The 18,544-nt window shown below is 48.3% G+C and overlaps 1 protein-coding gene across 6 annotated transcripts in view; it reads left to right on the top strand.

Moving 5' to 3' along the window:
* LOC138748364 (uncharacterized) overlaps positions 1-18,544 on the top strand; it is a 169,431-nt gene that overhangs the window by 149,093 nt on the left and 1,794 nt on the right. For 4 of the 6 annotated variants that reach the window (XM_069908422.1, XM_069908421.1, XM_069908419.1 and 1 more), the window contains exon 18: positions 374-516. In XM_069908422.1, coding sequence (XP_069764523.1) covers positions 374-516 — 143 coding nt within the window. Of the gene's footprint in view, positions 1-373; positions 517-18,544 lie in introns of those variants that run through there. The other 2 variants (XR_011347978.1, XR_011347977.1) reach the window with 2 other exon arrangements.

Raw genomic sequence — 18,544 nt, 5'->3', positions numbered from 1 at the left:
GATGGATCAGAAACTGCGGGATCAGTTGCTCGAGCAGCCTAAATGAAATGAGACGCCTGTTTATATTTAAACACTTACCCCCAATTCAATCACTCTTGCGTTAAAAATCAAATCACATTCCTTGCCTTTAACACAGAAGGAAATCCTTCTTCATTTCAAATTAAAAGCCACAACTTAGAATCTACACATCGCCGAGTCCTGATAAATAATGGAGCCATCAACATGTGCTCCAACCTTTTCTCCCAGCTTCCTTTGGAAACATTTGGAAATTAAGGACCCATTCAATCACAGTAATGTTGAAAGCTGATAATCCCTGGGAAGGAATGGATTAATTCCAGCTGACTGGCTGCTAAACACTGCTTGTTGCCCACAGATGTATATTGGAGGAAAGCTGCTCTTTGCTGACAACATTTTTAACGGGTACAGTAACACTGAGAAGGATCTGAAAAAACAAATAACCAAAAGCTATGAAGACTTTTTAAAGGGTCATCACCTGCTCCATGACTTCAGATTCAGGTATTGGAGCATCTTTTCTCATCTTTGACTTTTGCGTTCGTTATTGAATTAGGAAATTTTATTGCGGTTTTCATTGTTAAACAGTGAGGCATCTGAACTAATAGACATTCATTTGCTGATAGAGTTCAGGATAAAGGAAATCTGCAAAGGTCTTGGGATTTAAGATAGAAATTCAACATTTCCCAAAGATTAATTTGTTTTTCATGGAGACTGGCATTTTGGCAGTGGTCACTGACAGTGAAACAGAAGAGCCAACAGGGGTGGTTATTAACAGTGAAATGGGAGATCCAGGGGCCAGTAGTGGTTATTAACAGTGAAGTGCGAGATCCAGTGGACAGTGGTGGTCACTGACAGTGAAACGGTAGATCCAGTGGGACAGTAACAGTCACTGACTGTGAAACAGAAGAGCCAGTGGACAGGGGTGGATATTAACAGTGAAACGGGAGATCCAGGGGTCATTAGTGGTCATTAACAGTGAAGTTCGAGATCTAGTGGACAGTGGTGGTCACTGACAGTGAAGTGGGGGATCCAGTGGGACAGTATCAGTCACTGGCAGTGAAACAGAAGAGCCAGTGGACATAGGGTGGTTATTAACAGTGAAATGGGAGATCCAGGGGCCAGTAGTGGTTATTAACAGTGAAGTGCGAGATCCAGTGGACAGTGGTGGTCACTGACAGTGAAACGGGAGATCCAGTGGGGCAGTAACAGTCACTGACAGTGAAACAGAAGAGCCACTGGACATGGGGTGGTTATTAAGTGAAACGGGAGATCCAGGGGCCAGTAGTGGTTATTAACAGTGAAGTGCGAGATCCAGTGGACAGTGGTGGTCACTGTCAGTGAAACGGGAGATCCAGTGGGGCAGTAACAGTCACTGACAGTGAAACAGAAGAGCCACTGGACATGGGGTGGTTATTAAGTGAAACGGGAGATCCAGGGGCCAGTAGTGGTTATTAACAGTGAAGTGCGAGATCCAGTGGACAGTGGTGGTCACTGACAGTGAAACGGGAGATCCAGTGGGGTAGTAACAGTCACTGACAGTGAAACAGAAGAGCCAGTGGACATGGGGGTGGTTATGGGATCAGTAGTGGTTATTAACAGTGAAGTGCGAGATCCAGTGGACAGTGGTGGTCACTGTCAGTGAAATGGGAGATCCAGTGGGGCAGTAACAGTCACTGACAGTGAAACAGAAGAGCCAACAGGGGTGGTTATTAAGTGAAACGGGAGATCCAGGGGCCAGTAGTGGTTATTAACAGTGAAGTGCGAGATCCAGTGGACAGTGGTGGTCACTGACAGTGAAACGGTAGATCCAGTGGGACAGTAACAGTCACTGACTGTGAAACAGAAGAGCCAGTGGACAGGGGTGGATATTAACAGTGAAACGGGAGATCCAGGGGTCATTAGTGGTCATTAACAGTGAAGTTCGAGATCTAGTGGACAGTGGTGGTCACTGACAGTGAAACGGGAGATCCAGTGGGGCAGTAACAGTCACTGACAGTGAAACAGAAGAGCCACTGGACATAGGGTGGTTATTAAGTGAAACGGGAGATCCAGGGGCCAGTAGTGGTTATTAACAGTGAAGTGCGAGATCCAGTGGACAGTGGTGGTCACTGACAGTGAAACAAGAGATCCAGTGGGGTAGTAACAGTCACTGACAGTGAAACAGAAGAGCCAGTGGACATGGGGGTGGTTATGGGATCAGTAGTGGTTATTAACAGTGAAGTGCGAGATCCAGTGGACAGTGGTGGTCACTGACAGTGAAACGGGAGATCCAAGGGCCAGTAGTGGTTATTAACAGTGAAGTGCGAGATCCAGTTGTCAGTGGTGGTCATTGACAGTGAAATGGGAGATCCAGTGGGGTAGTGGTGATCAGTAACAGTGAAACAGGTGATCCAGTGGGACAGTGGTGATTATTATCAGTGAAATGGGTGATCCAGTGGGACAGCAGCGGGCACTGGCAGTGATCCTGGCGAGTCAGTGTAGTTGCACTGCTGCCGCCACTAAAACTCTGATAAAAATGATTGTGTGAGCTTGCCTGTAGTCACTCATTGATGTTTTTTGTTACTGTTGTATTTGATTTTGAAGTTAATAGCTTTTTCTGTCACTTTCGTCCAAATTTGAGCTCATTTAATTGTCACCTGGGCCACATGATTACATCTGAGTATATTTCATTACGTCTCAGAATTGGGTGCCAACTGTATTCCTGAAGCAAGGCCCGGTCAGTGTCTCAGCTAGCTTCTCTGCTGGCCATGGGGTTACATGGAGGGGAAAATGGTCCTAACATTGCCTCGCCTGCCAAAATAGGGGACTGAAGAAAGTGTGGACAGCCAGCCCAGAGTCCCCAGAGTGCACGTTGAACTTGGAACAGAGAACAGTACAGGAAAGGAGCAGCACCACTGTGAGGACCTTGATGCCAATCGTACCCTGCACATGGTCCACAGCCCTCGTTCCCCTGCCTATTGATGTGCCCATGTAAAATGCCTCATAAATCTTACTCCTGTATCTTCTTCCATCTCCTCCCCCGGCATCAAGTCCAGGTACCTAGCACCCTCTGTGTTGATCCCCTTCAAATCTTACCCCCTCATCTCAAAACCATGCCCTCTGGTATGTGACTCTGATCTCTGCTCTAAGACAAAGTCCTTATCTAATTTTATAAACTTTGATTAGGTCACCCCCTCAGCCTCCAATGCTCCAGGGAAAACAGTCCAAGTTTGTCCTGATAGTGTACATCCTCTGACCCAGACAACATCCTGATGAACCAGAACTGCACACAATACTCCAAAGTTCTACACAGTTGCACATGACCTCCCGACTTCTATCCTCAGCACTGAAGGCAAGTGAGCTGTGCACCTCTACCAGCCTATGGTGCCACCTTTAGGGAGCGATGGACATAGCCCTCGAGATCCTTAACTGCACATTTGTCTAGATTAAACATCTGTCATTTCTCTGGCCACCTTTCAATCTAGTCCGTAAATTACTATTGTCAATTCTACCAATTGCTGTATCATCTGCAAACTTGCCAATGAACCCATCCACATTTACACCACTGATCCCTGTGGAATACCCATGATCACAGACTTACAGTCAGAATAACACCCTCTGCTTTCTATGGCCAAGCCAATTTTGATTCCAATCCACCAAGTCTCTATGGATCCCATGTGACTTAAGGTTTTCCCCAGGGCTCTAGTTTCCTCCCACCGTTTGAAATGTACCAGGGGCTGTAGGTTAATTGGATGTAAATTTGGCGGCCCAGACTCATGGGCCAAAATGGTCTGTTACTATGCTGTATGTCTAAATTTTAAAATAAAATTATCCCTAAAAATCTTCATTAATTAATCTTCATCAGCCTACAATTTCCTGGTGTGGCTACTGCCATTTTTAAACAGAGGCCCAGCGTTGGCTAGGAGAGGAGATTCATCACGATGTTGAGCGGACTAGAGGACATTAGTTATTGGGAGATATTGGTCAGGCTATTTTCCATGAAGTGAATGCAAGATAACCTTGGTGAGACCACACTTGGATATTGTGTTTAGTTCTGGTCACCTCATTACAGGAAAGAGGTGGACGTAATAGAGAGAGCACAGAGGGAATTCAAAAAGATATTGCCTGGACTGGAGAGCACATCTTCTGGAGATAGGTTGGCTGAACTTGGTCTTTTCTCCTTGGAGCGATGGAGATTGAGGGGTGACCTGATGGAGCTGTACTCGATGATGAAAGTCATTGATCATGTGGAGGGTCAGAGGCTTTTTCATAAGGCTGTTAAATGGTATTATTTTAAGGTGCTTGAGACTAAGTATGGGGGGATGTAAGAGGTAGGTTTTTCCACACAGAGAGTGGTGGGTGGTGGAGGAAGGTGCAATAGGAGCGTTTAAGAGACTATTAGATAGGTACATGGAACAGAGAAAATTCTCGGCAGTTATTAGAGTAAGCTATTAGGTTAGAACAATGCTGTGGGCTGAAGGGCCTGTACTGTGCTGTAGAAGTCCTATTATGAGAGACATTATTCTATAACGAGACATACAATGTTTTCCTGTGGTTGGGGTTATCTATACTAGTTATCTATACTAGTTATCTATACTAGTTAAATCTATACTAGATTTGAGCAGCAAGTTTATTTTTACACAGTATGATTGATATCTGGAACACGCTGCTAGAAGTAATGGAATCTGATACCATTGCTACTTTCAAGAGGCGCTGAGACAGGCATTGAATAAGCAAGGCCCAGAAGGGTTTGGACCTAAGGCAGGCAGGCCAGTGGGATTAGTGTCAATGGCCATGGATGTGGTGAACCAAATGGTCTGTTTCTGCGCGCTCCAACTCCATGAATCTCCGCTTGGCTTTGCCAGAGCTGATGCTGCTATCCAAAAATTCTTTGTAATTCAAAATCTGTTAAAGACATTCAAACATTTAATACTTAAAATCTGAAAACAAAAGTGAAACATGTAATCTCTGATTAACTAACAGAGGCCCCATTAAACTGAATGGGGACAAGATCCCTTCCCCTGCTCATATCTGAAAAACATTCCAATCCGCCACTCCACACTGGACCACACCAGGGCCCATCTTGATAATTGTTTCTCGTTCTGGTTAACAAGAAACAGGAGAGATATGAAAAAGCCACTTGGAAAACAGCAGTGAGCCACTGACCACAAGTTCAGGACTTCCAAATGTTATACAAAGTAGCTGTTAGTTATGGCGCTGCCGACATTGTATTTGAGATCTTGGATGATTCTTTCATCTCTTCCCTTTTTACAATAATTCTTCTTATGTCCTGGTAAGCAACAACAACTTCGCACTCTCTGTCACCAACGGTAAGGAGTTGATTGTTGACTTCAGGAAGGGAAAGCCAGACATATGCAATCCAGTGATCTTTGGGGGATTAGAGGTGGAGAGGGTGAGCACATTTAAGTTCTTGGGAGTCATTATCTCGGAGGATCTTTCCTGGACATAACACATCAATGGGATCATGAAGAAAGCTCCTCAGCATGGAGTTTGCAGAGGTTTGGTATGACATCAGAAACCCTGGCAAATTTCTACAGATGTATTACGTGTGGTGGAAAGTGTGCTGACCAGCTGGTATGAGAACAGCAATACCCCTCAGCGTAAAGCCCCCCAAAAGATAGTGGACTCAGCCCAGGGCACCACAGGCAAAACCCTTCCCGCCATCAAGAACACCTACAGGGAGCACTGCCGTCGGAGAGCAGCAACAATCATCAAGGATTCACACCACCCAGCACACACTCTGTACTCACTGCTACCATGAGGAGCGAGGTATCGGTGCCAAAAGACTCGCACCACCAGGTTCAGGAACAGCTGCTCCCCCTCCACCAAACTCAATCAGGGACTCATTTAAGGACTTGTGCACTTTTGTGGTGTGCTGTTAGACAGAATCAGACACACACAAGGTAAAGACTCGACAACAGGCTTTAATGGCAAAGACATCCACAGAGCAGGGCTGGATGTGTTGCTGTAAACTCCGAGTGAGTCTTCGGAGGGCCGGCTCAGGCTTATATCCCGGAGGGAGATTGACATCCGATCGGGTGGGACTTGATCCATTCAGGTCGGCTGATTGAGAGCTGGCCAGATGTTGTCCTGTCCCTCCATACTCTCCTGCAGGTATGGAGGTTGTCCCCTGCAGTAGGCCGGTGGTGTACCACCACATTCACCCACCTTCTTTAAAATTGTCCTGGTGGGGGGGGGGGGTGCAGTAACAAAAGAAAAATCACACACAATATACAATATTTACAGGTTAAGACGATCCGGCAGCCGTCGGAGTCTCTGTGACCGTCGCAGGACTGGCTCCTGGTCACTGGTCGGAGGGGGTGTGGGGGGGTTGGCTGGCAGCGGGGGTCGGAGTGACTGGCAGAGTACAGCGCAGAGGGGTGGCCAGAGGGGCTGGGATGGAGGTGTGTGTGTGTCGTATCGGATGAGTGGGGGGGCAGTTTCTTCCTCTATGGATGAAGTGGGCCTCTGGTGCTCAAAGAGGTCCTGGGTGCCCTAAAGCTGCCGGGGGTCGGGGGTGTGTGCCATGGTGGGTGCTCCTGCTGGTGCCAAGTCCCTGGTTGAGACGGTGTCCTCCCTGCCACTTCCGAACCTAACGTAGGCGTAGTTGTGGTTCACATGTAGGAGGAAAACCTGCTCGACCAAGGGTTTGGCCTTGCCCGTACGTGTTTACACAGGAGCACCTGTCCCGGGGACGCGAGCCATGCTGGGAGGGACATTCCAATCACTGATTTTCTGGGGAATTAAAACAGGCGTTCATGAGGGGTCTCGTTGGTAGCCGTGCACAGGAGTGACCTAATGGCATGGAGCGCCTTGGGCAGGCATTCTGGCAGTATTCTACAGACCATCCTTTTGTCTAGAGGGCCAGGAGGACTGCCTTCCAGATCACCCTGTTTTCGTGTTCCACTTGCGCATTGCTTCTTGGGTTGTAACTAGTCGTGCGACTAGTCGCGATGCCCCTCGCAGTCAGGTATTGGCGCAGTTCCTCACTCATAAAACTAGACCCCCGATCGGTGTGGATAAATGTGGGGTAGCCAAAAGTGGTAAAGATCTGTGCCAGGGCTCTGATGATGGTGGCTGTGGAGGTGTCCGGGCAAGGGATAGCGAAAGGGAAGCGGGAGTACTCGTCCACTACCGGTTCGTGGAAGGCAGAGGCCCCTTGAAATCTATGCTGAAGCGCTCAAAGGGCCGAGTGGCCTTTATGACATGAGCCTGGGGTGGGTGGAAGAAATGAGGTTTACACTCCACGCAGACCCAGCATGCCTCAGTCATGGCCCTGATGTCCCTGATGGTGTAAGGAAGGTTCTGGGACTTAATAAAATGGTACAACCGGGTGACGTCCGGGTGGCAGAGGGACTTGGGAGTGCCTGCAGTTTGTTGTTGTGGAGCGACGTGCAGGTCTGGGAGAGGGCATCAGGGGAGTCGTTAAACTTCCGCGGTTGCAGCTGTAGGTTGCCAGCTCAACTCTCCAGTGCAAGATTTTGTCTTTCTTGATCTTGCTCTTGTGAGTGCTGTTGAACATGAACGCCACGGCCCTCTGGTCGGTGAGGAGAGTGAATCTCCTGCCGGCCAGGTAGTGGCGCCAGTGGTAGACTGCTCCCACGATCACCTGGGCCTAATTTTCAATAGTGGAATGCCCTAGCTCGGAGCCGTGGAGGGTTCTGGCGAAGAAGGCGACAGGGCGCCCCCCCCCTCCCTTGGTTGAGAGTAGCGGCAAGGGCTACATCGGAGGCATCGCTCTCTACCTGGAAAGGGGAGTCCTCATCCATGGCCTGTATTGTGGTGTCTGCGATGTCCTGCCTGATGCGCGTGAAAGCTCCTTATGGCTCGGGTGGGAGGGGAAATGTTGTAGCCTGGGCCAATGGGCGGACCTTGTCCGAGAAGCAGGAAACCCACTGCAAATAGTAGGAGAATAAGCCAAGGCATCTGTGGAGTGCCTTTAGCATGGAGGGGAGGGGTAGCTCCATTAATAGGTGCATCTGTTCTGGATCTGGGCCGATGACCCCATGAGCCACGATGTATCCCAGGATGGTGAGGTGGGTGGTGCTGAACACAACCTTGTTGTGTGAGGTTCAGCTCCTTGGCCGTCTGGAGGAATTTCTCCAGGTTGGCATCGTGGTCCTGCTGGTTGTGGCCGCAGATGGTGATGTTATCCAGGTATGGGAACGTCGCCTTCAGCTTGTGCCAATCTACCATACAGTCCATTTCCTGTTGGAAGACGGAAACCCCGTTCGTGACCCAAAAGGGAACTTGGTGGAACTGGTACAGGCGCCCATCCGCCTCGAAGGCAGTGTAGGGCTTGTCGCGCAGGTGGATGGGGATTTGGTGATAGGCTGACTTCAAGTCAATCCTGGAGAAAACCCGGTAGCCGGCTATCTCATTGACCATGTCAGCTATCCTCAGCAGTGGGTAGGTGTCTAATTGGGTGTACCGATTTATGGTCTGGCTGTAATCCACGATCATCCTCGGTTTACTTCCGCATTTGACCACCAGGACTTGGGCTCTCCAAGGGCTGTTGCTGGGCTCTATAACACTTCCTGCCAGAAGCCGCCGTACCTCCGCCTTGATAAAATCTCTGTCTGCGATGCAATAGCGCCTACGTCTGGTGTGAGGTGTGAGAAGAGTGGAGGGGGGGTTTGATGTGCAGTGTGGAGAGGCTGCAGGTTGGCCGGGGCTGGTAGGTCAGCACACTGTGTAGCATGAGTGGAGGTTGGGGGCCCCCCGAGGCAAGGGTGGTGCTCAGCAGGTGGCACTGGAAATCTAGGCCTAGGAGGACTGGGGCGCAGAGTTTGGGCATGACCAGGAGCCTGAACCCCATGTATGTCTCCTTCCCCACAGTTATATCGGCCGAGCAGCACCCGAGGGTACCAACTGTCCGATCCTTGGCGGTGAGGGCAATAGAGGTGGTGGGGTGGATTTTCAGCTTAAGGGAGTGGGCCATACTCGGGTGAATGAAACTCTCAGTGCTGCCACTGTCAAACAGGCACTTTGTTACCTGCCCGTTGATTTGCACATCCATCATTGAGCGCCCGAGATCATGGGGAATGTTCCTGGTCAGAATGGTGGCTGTTTGCACCATCTCGGGGTCCGAGTCGTCGTTCTCCAGCTGTGGAGGGGAGTCGTGGTCGTGGGTGTCCTCTGCAGGCAGCGTGCAAGGTGAGTATTGACCAATGGTGCCCTCCAAGGTCGTGGGGAGCGGTGGACGATGATTAATGGCATCTGGATGTGTGGGGAGCGTCGGTAGGGCAACTTGGTCATCGCCCGTGTTGACCACCTTGTCGTCGGAGGGCCCCGGTGTCGGCCTCTGCCTGGCCCAAGATGGTGGCGCCGCATGGGAGGCCGAGGCATGGCTGGCCTCCTTCCCCAGCTGTATTCGTCGTGCCAGTAGAAGTGACGTCATCGCATACGGCGGAAGTGACATCACTCTGTAGCCGGAAGTGACGTCATTGTAATCTTTGGTGGGCAGCGAGGGCGGGGGATGGTCCGGGTGCGCAGGGCACACGTGGCAATCGTTGTTGACAGGGCCGAAAGTTGTGCCGCCAGGGTTGGGGATGCCAGAAGTGGTAGCAGAGGCAATGGCATCGGCCGGTATGCGCACGTGATGGGGTCCAAGGGGAGATGGGGAGGTCTTAGAGGGCCGCTGAGCTGCCGGCTGGCTTTGAAAGGCACACTTTAACAAAGTGGTCTTTCTTGCCGCATTGGTTCCTAGCCAGGCTTTGTCGCGATCTACGATCTGACCTACACCAGGACCCACAGTACTTACAGGGGCGCCAGGCGCCCGCCACAGCGATGTTTCCTTCTTCAGCTTGGTCAAGGGCCACAGCAGCAGTGTGAGGCGACCACGAGGAGGCCTCGGGGAGCCTTAAGTCGAAGATTTCAGTGTGCAGGGCTGCAGCTTCTAGGGTTCAAACTACTTCCAGTGTCTTGGCAAGGGCGTAGATATTTTCTTCCAGCAGCTTCTGCTGGATGGCCCTCGAGCATAGCCCTTGGACGAAGGCATCCCGGATCAGTCTCTTGACCTCCTCTTCATTTACCCTGGGTTCAGCCAGACACGCTCAGGCCAACTCATGCAGGTGTCCCAGGTGACTCAGCCGTCTCTCTGGGTTGCTGGGCTCGGGTATTCATGAGGTACCTTGTGAAGACCGCATCCGTGGGGGGTTTATACAAGGTCTCGAGAGTGTCCATTGCCTCTTTGTACTTGGAGCTGCCTTTGGTTTCCTGGAAGGCACGAGGACCCAGCTTGGATCGGAGTAAGACGAGCTTCTTTCGATCGGAGTCCCGAATGTCATCTGCGTGTGCCTCCAGATTGCTTCGACCGTGTGCCTCCAGATCTCGAAGCATGTTTGGGCTTCTGGGTGGAGTGGGTCAATTTCGAGGCTCAGGAGTTTTTCCATAGCAGCCTTGGTAAAATGTCTTTGCTGATTAAATTGTGGTTCACTGTTAGACACACACAAGGTAAAAACTGTACAACAGGCTTTAATCGGCAAAGACATCCACAGAGCAGGGCTGGATGTGTTGCTGTAAACGCTGAGTCTTCGGAGGGCCAGCTCAGGCTTATATCCTGGAGGGTGATTGACACCTGACCGGGTGGGGCTTGGTCCATTCAGGTCGGCTGATTGACAGCTGGCCAGATGTTGTCCTGTCCCCCCATACTCTCCTGCAGGTACAGAGGTTGCCTCCTGCAGTAGGCCGGTGGTGTACCACCACAACTTTAATGTTTTTTTAAATTCTCTTTGTATTGCACAGTCAGTTTGTTTACATTTGTTATCTGTTTACATTTCTTTATTTGTTTATTTGCATACGCTGTGTGCAGTCTTTTTGCATTACCAATAAGTAAAGGAAATTCAGGGTTGTATGTGACGTCTGACAATAAATCTGAAACCTGAGGCAGAAGTGTGTCCTGTTATCAAAGTGGTTTCTGTCTGCACTGTAAAAGAGTGGATGCTTTCGTCCAAATTATCGGCTTCTGATTTGATAATTCAGTCCACAAGTTAACTTGCTGGATTCGAAAGGAGAGTGATTAAACAAGTGTGCTGAGCCTGTTCACTATCTTCCCGCTTCATCTGCAGCTCTGACAGTCCTGCCTTGGAGGGCTTTGACTCCCTGCTTTTATCCTATGTAGAGCACCTTGTATTACATTTTTCTTAATGCTCTCTTCAATTCAAAATAATCACCCTGTCACACCTGTGTCAATTCTGAGATAGCTATTGAATTAACGCTGCTGGGATTTTGCCCCATAACTCTGAAAATTGTTCCTTTTCAAGAAATGTCCAGTTTTGTTTCGCAAGTTTTTAATGAATCTGGTCTCGCTCTCCTTTCAGATCACAACTTACTGTGGGGATAAAATGCTTCTCGTATTCTCTTGGGTTTTATTGAACTGTTATACTAATTCTTTGTCCTTGGAGGTCTGATCATTTTACCACTCGCAGAGCTTTCTCTCCTATTTATTCCACGCACTCTTTTTGGTTGTTATGAAGATTTCAGCGAAGTCTCCCCTTTATAATTACACCCTTTAACAGGCAAGAGAGGATCAGAGGAATATATGGGCCAATCACAGGCAAATGGAACTAGCTTGGGGAGACAACTTGGTCAGAATGGATGAGTTGAGCCAAAAGGTCTGTTGATGTGCTATAAAACTCGACGATTTTTAATTTTGATTTTATTTTAAAGTTTACAGCATGGTTACAGGCCATTCTGCTCCATGAATTTCTGCCGCCCAAATACTCCCATATACCATGGAATCTATTCAACCCCCCTGTGACTTTTCAATTTGGGAGGAAACCGGAACATCAGTGCCGGACTTGGACCTGGGTCACTGGCGCTGTAACGGTTGTACGCTAACTGCTCTGCTAGCCGTAATCTTATGTAACACTATCCTCTCTAGTTTCTTCATTTTCCCGGAAATCTTCACTGTCCTGTCCTGGAGTGTGGCGCCCAGAACTGCACTCTGTACTGCTTCTGCTATTTTCTTAATTATTTAGCTTCTGCACACACATTTGCCAGGAGATTGAGTTTCACCTTCTTTTAGTACTCTATAAAAGTGGTATGCATACTGTATCCCACAAATAGAACAGAATCTTTAGCCCACAATGTCTGCACCGAACATGATGCCAAATTAAACTAATTCTCCTCTCTCCCTCCATTCTTGCATAGTCAGGTGTCTAAATGCCTCTTAATCAGCTTCCATCACCACTCCTGGCAGCCTGCTCCAGCCCCACACATCTCTGTTTAACATTCTCCGTCTCATCTTTAATGTGATGTTCTTACCCTGGAAAATAAAAGATTCCATCCATGGGAATGATAAGGTAGCCAGGAAGGAACTTAGGAGAGCATGAGAAAGTCACAGCAAGCAGGACTGAGGAAAAACCCAGGGCACTCTATACATACATGAAGAATAGAAGGATGACTGGAGTGAGGGCAGGACTGATGAGGGATAAAGGGGGAAGTGGCGTGCCTGGAGGTAGCTCAAGTCCTAAATGAATACTTTGGTTTCAGGTTCACCAGGGAGAGGGATCTTGGTGAATGAGAGGTCAGCATAGAACAGGCTAATGTCGAGATTGAGGAAGAGGTAGTGTTGCAGCTTCTGAAAAATATTAGGATAGCTAAATCCCCAGAGGCTGGTGGCGAAGCTACCGCGCTGGGACTCAACGCCCTCTCTGTAACTGGATTCTGGCTCCATAACGGGAAGAGCAGGTCAGCAGCAGAACGTCAAGCACCGACATGCTGAGCACTGGTGCACTTCAGGGCTGTGGGCTCAGCCTACTCCTGATCATTCCACTGATCCACGACTGCATCGCCAGATCCATCTCCAACAATGTCATCAAGTTTGCAGATGACATGACAGCAGTCGGCCTCGTCAGCAACAACGGAGAAGAGGTGGAAAATCTCATGAAATGGTGTGTCTCAACATGAACAAGACAAAGGAGATGATTGTGGACTTCAGGAGGACCAGAGATGACCATCCTCCACTACACATTAATAGCTCGGTAGTTGAGAGAGTAGAGTGAACCAAGTTCCTTAGAGTTCACTTAAGAAGTGACCTATCCTGGACACACAACATCTCCTCACTTGTCAGGAAGGTGTAAGAACAACTGCATTTCCTGAAAAGAATGAGGCGTGTAAGGCTTCCGGCCACCATCCTGTCATCTTTCTACAGGAGCTCAATCAAGAGCGTCCTGGCCAGCTGCATCACAGTGTGGAACGGTTGCTTTAGAGCGTTGGATTGCAGGTCAATCCATAGGACCAGGTGTAGCAGGGAGGATCGCTGGGTCCCTCTCCCCCCACCTCCACCCCCCCCCCCCCCCCCATTGATATGATCTACTGGGATCATTGTTTGAAGAAACCTTGCAAAATCGTAGAGGACCCCTTCCATCCTGCACACAGCACCTTTCAGCTGTTCCCGTCAGGAAAGAAATGCAGGAGAATCAGAGCCAACACCATCAGACAGGCTGAGAAACAGCTTCTTTCTACGGGCAGTGACAGTGGGGAATGACTGAATGAACTGCTAATACACAGCCTCCAAGTCTCTTCTATTTATTAAGCAATATTATTTATTTTGTATGTGTATATACTGTATGCACTGCATGCGCATCATTTGTCTGTATCTGTTGTGTGGCAAGAATTTACCCCAGCTTACAAACAAATAAAGAATACGCTCACTTTCAGCGCACCATGAAGCCAACTTTCTTTTATTATTCACTAGACACACCATTGCATTCTTCAGCTCCCTAAACACCATCCAGCTAAACTCCTCTGACCTTCTCATTGGCTCACTGCCACATCCTGACTCTCTCACTCTCCTCCTCCTGCTTCTTACTGTCGCAACCGTGACAGTGTGTTATGTCTTAATACATATTTGCACATTTTTGCACTGAGACTGGTTCGTCGGGTTGTACTTGTATAATTGTATGATAATAAACTTGAACTTGACTTGTCTATACCCCAGTTACTACAGGAAGCAAGAGAAAGGATAGCTGAAGCTTTGATAATGATCTTCACATTCTTCCTGGCCACAGGAGTGGTACTGGAGGATGGCAGGTGTAGTCCCCTTGTTTAAGAAATGTAACAGAGAGTTACAGACCAGTGAAGGGAAAACTACTGTTAGGAACAGGATTGACAAGCATTTGGAGAAAGTTGTGCCCTCATGACCCTATCTGAGTTTTTAAAGGAAATTGATGGATGTGGTACATATGGATTTTAGTAAGGCGTTGGATAAGGTTGCCCATGGTAGACTCATACAGAAAGCTTTTTGGCATCTTGGCCTGCATAAATCAAAATATTGAGTATAGGAGTTGGGATGTTATGATGAGGTTGTACAAAACATCAGTGAGGCCAAATTTGGAGTATCGTGTGCAGTTCTGGTCACCAAACTATAAGAAGGATATTAGTAAGATTGAAAGAGGGCAGAGAAGATTGACTAGGATGTTGCCGGGTCTTCAGGAGTTGAGTTACAAGGAAAGATTAAACAGGTTGGGACTTTATTCCTTGGAGCGTAGAAGAATGAGGGGAGATTTGATAGAGACAGAGTAAATGCCTGTAGGTTCTTTCCCCTTAGATTAAGAGAGATAAATATGAGAGGACAAGGCTTTTGGGGGAAAGGTTTAGGGGAAACATTAGGGGGAACTTCTTCACTCAAGAGAGTGATGCGAGTGTGGAACAAGCTGCCATCTAATGTGGTAAATGCAGGCTCGGTCTTAAATTTTAAGAATAAATTGGATAGATACATGGATGGGAGAGGTTTAGAGGGTCATGGACTGGGTGCAGGTCAGTAGGACTAGTGGAATGATATATCAGCATGTACTAGGAGGATTCTAACCTTAGCTTTGGAATTGGCTGCCCCACAAAAGACAGATGGTGGTAGTAGATGGAACATATGTGAGTAATGGCGTTCTATAGAGATCTCTTCCAGGACCCCTGCTGTTCATGATCTTTATAAATTACTTAAAAATGTGGAACGGTGAATCAGTAAGTTTCTTGATGACACAAAGATCAGAGGTGTTGTTGTAGAAGGTTGTCGCAGGTTACAATAGGATATTGACAGGATGCAGAGTTGGGCAGAGATGTGGCAGATGGTGTCCAAGCATGAAGTGATTCACTTTGGAAGATTGAATGAAGTATATGGTTAACGACAAAATTCCTGGCAGTGTGGAGGAATCTTAGGGTTCAAATCCACTGATCCCTCAAGATTGTTGTGCAAGTTGATAGGGTGGTTCAAGATTCCTTTATTGTCATGTAATAAAAGCATTGCATTATTACACAGATTTGTTTTTTACCTGCTGTAACACAGACAGATTTGCCACCAGTGAGAGGGATAAGCACAAAAGAGTCCCCCAGAATCACCAAATGTCCATGGATTCACCTCCAGCACTGCCACAGCTCCCACAGCCCCCACAGCCACACAGAGCTCAGCTGAAACCATCAGCAGCCCGAGCTCCAGATCTGAACCTCCGACACGAGCGGGAAACCTTCGGCACTCTCTCTCATCCCAGTACTTTTTACCCCTTCAGCCAAGTCTTGAGCCAGGTTCCGGCTGTCCGCAGCCTGGTGTGAAGCCCTCAACCGCAGTTGCCAACAGCCCACAGCCTGCGTGGGTACCTTGCCTCAAGTTGCCAACAGACCGCCTGTTGTTCTTCAGCCACAGAACCCCTCACTGGTGCATTACCATGGTCACCATCCCGTGGGTCATCTCCTCTGCATCTCCCTCTCAAACGGGGTAGGGGGGAGGGTTCTCCCTATTTTCTAGTGCCCTGCACTCGTCCTCTGCTTCCCTGGAGTCTGTAACCCCTTGTGGCTGCTGCCATCTTGGGTGCCGACCCCGTGGTCGCAGTATTTTTAAATAAAACCTCTGTCTGCTCCATTAAAGCCTGTACGGAGCTGATGGCAGTCGGACTGGGCAGTTGAGAGATGTGTCTCTGCTGTCCGTAGGCACCAGCATCAGTGCAGCCGTTACAGCAGGACCACCATTTGTTGGGGGATTGAGTTCAGGAGTAGTGCTGTTATGTTGCAGTTCTATAAAACTCTGGTTAGACCACACTAGGATTATTGTTTTCAGTTCTGGTCACCTCATTACAGGAAGGATGCAGATGCTTACAGGATATTGCCTGGATTGAAGAACATGTCTTATGGGGAAAGGATGAGCAACAAAGGATGAGAGACAACTTAATAGAAGTATATAACATTATGAGCCCAGAAAGAGAGGTCAACTGCTGCCTTTTACCTGGGTGACAGTAACACCCAACAAAAATAAATCATCTGTTTAAGGTGAATGGAGCAAATTTTAGGGGAGATGTCAGAGGTAGGTTTCTTTTTACAGAGAGAGAAGCGGGTGCCTGGAACATAGGGCTGTAGTGGAGGCTGGTACAATAGGGACATTTAAAAGACTTGGTGAGGCACATGGATGGGCTAATATGAGCAGTGCAATGGCAATTTATAGACAGAATCCTCCCAGAAATGGGATATATGCAGTTCCAGACCGGAGCTCACAACTGGAGGGCCATTGTCAACCTGATGCCTGGGAATTGTATCAGACATTGGTGACACTCCCTTGGCTGCCAGAGGAAGTAGTGGTTAGCAGATAGGGCAGCACGGATACCATAGCGCTCAGCGAAACGCTGTTCCAGTGCCAGCAATCAGGATCCTGGACTGTTTGTACGTTTTCCCTGTGTTGGCGTGGGTTTTCCCCGGGGGCTCCAGTTTCCTCCCACCGCTCGAATCGTAACAGGAGTTGTAGGTTAATTGGGTAGCACGGGCTCGTGGGCTGAAATGGCCTGTTACCATGCTGTATGTCTAAATTTTTAAAAAACATTCCCTTGGGTCTGACACAGCACGTAGCTGTGCTGCAGTTTTGCAGAAAAAGGCTTTGAATAGTGAAAGGAGGATCAGTGAAGTACCTCTGACTAGAAGGGTAGAAAGGGCCTATTTCTGTGCTGTAGTGTCTTATGGATCCCGGATGGATGTATGGAAATATCACTATTAGGACAGGAGTAGGTAATGAGGAGATGTGTCCCAACATGTAAGTTCCTCTCCAAGACATAAATCAATCTGATTGGAAACAGAACACTGTTCTTTCATCATCAGTGGGTCCAAGTCCTGTAAGATGGCAATCAGAATCAGAATCTATTGTCACAAACGTCACAAAATGGTTGTTTTGTGGCTGCATCACATTGCTAAAAATTACATTTAAAAATAAATTAGGGCAAAAATAAGGGAAAGTGAGGCAGTGTCTGGTTCATTGATCATTCAGGAATCTGATGGTAGCGGGGAAGAAGCTGTCCTTGAGCCGCCGAGCGCTCGTCTTCAGGCTCAAGTGAAAACACTAAATGCTAGAGAAACCCAGCAGATCAAACAGCGTCCTTTAGGTTGCAACGGTAAAGATACAGAACTGACGTTTCGGACATCAAAGTATGAGAAAAGGCCAGCAGGTGTCCAAACAAAAGAGGGAGAGAGGGAAAGAGGGGTGGGTGGGGGTGGCAAAGGCAGGAGATGATGGGTGGACCTATCTCCACCTATCATCTCCTGCCTTTGCCACCCCCCCCCCCAACTCTTGATTGAACGTTTGCCGGCATTTTCTCATACTTTGATGAAGGGCTCAAGCCCGAAATGTCCGTTCTGTATCTTTCCCTTTGCTGCATAAAGGACATTGTTCGACCTGCTGAGCTTCTCCAACATTTATTGTTTTCACTTCAACCACGGTGTCTACAGATTTTTGTGATTTACGTCTTCAGGCTCATGTGCCTTTTTCCCAATGGTAGCAGAGTGAAGAGGGCACAGCCTGGGTGGTGGGGGATCCTTGAGGACAGAGGCTGTTTTCGTAAGACACCACCTCATATAGATGTCCTCAGTGGCGTGGCGATTGACGGCGCTGGCAAAACGTGTAGTTTTCTCCTGTCCTGTGCATTGGCACCTCCATACCAGACAATAATGCCACCAGTTAGAATGCTCTCCACGGTACCCCTTTAGAAATTTGCAAGTCTTTGGATACATTCCAAATCTCCCCAAACTCCTCATGAAGTATAGCTGCTGGCAAGCTTTCTTCACAGTTGCATCAATGTGAAGGTCCCAGGACAGATCCTCACAGATGTTGACACCCAGGAACTTGAAGCTATTAACCCTTTCGACTGCTGAGCCCTCGTTGAGGACTGGTTTATGTTCTCCTGATTTCCCCCTCCTGAAGCCCACAACATTTGCTAATGTTGAATGCAAGGTTGTTGTTGTGACACCGCTCAACTGGCTGATCCATCCCCCTCTAGAACGTCCGTCCGTGATTCTGCCGAAACCGTGGTGTCATCAGCAAACAGAATTGTGCCTGGTCACACAGTATGGGTGTAAAGTGAGTGGAGCAGTGAGCTCAGCACGCATCCTTGAAGAGAATGTCAGCGACAATCAAACTAGCACCTTGGCAAAAGGACACAGATTTGGAGAAGGTTTCTTTGGGTTACACATTTGCCGAGTTCAAGCCTATGATGCGAGACTCACATTCAAAGCTTATTCGTCATATTTTACCTGTATGTTCACCTAACAGGGATTGGAC

Source organism: Narcine bancroftii, chromosome 13 (assembly GCF_036971445.1).
Source record: "Narcine bancroftii isolate sNarBan1 chromosome 13, sNarBan1.hap1, whole genome shotgun sequence".
Taxonomy (NCBI): domain Eukaryota; kingdom Metazoa; phylum Chordata; class Chondrichthyes; order Torpediniformes; family Narcinidae; genus Narcine; species Narcine bancroftii.
Note: the sequence above shows the minus strand (reverse complement) of the source record. Positions and strands in the feature narration are given on the sequence as shown.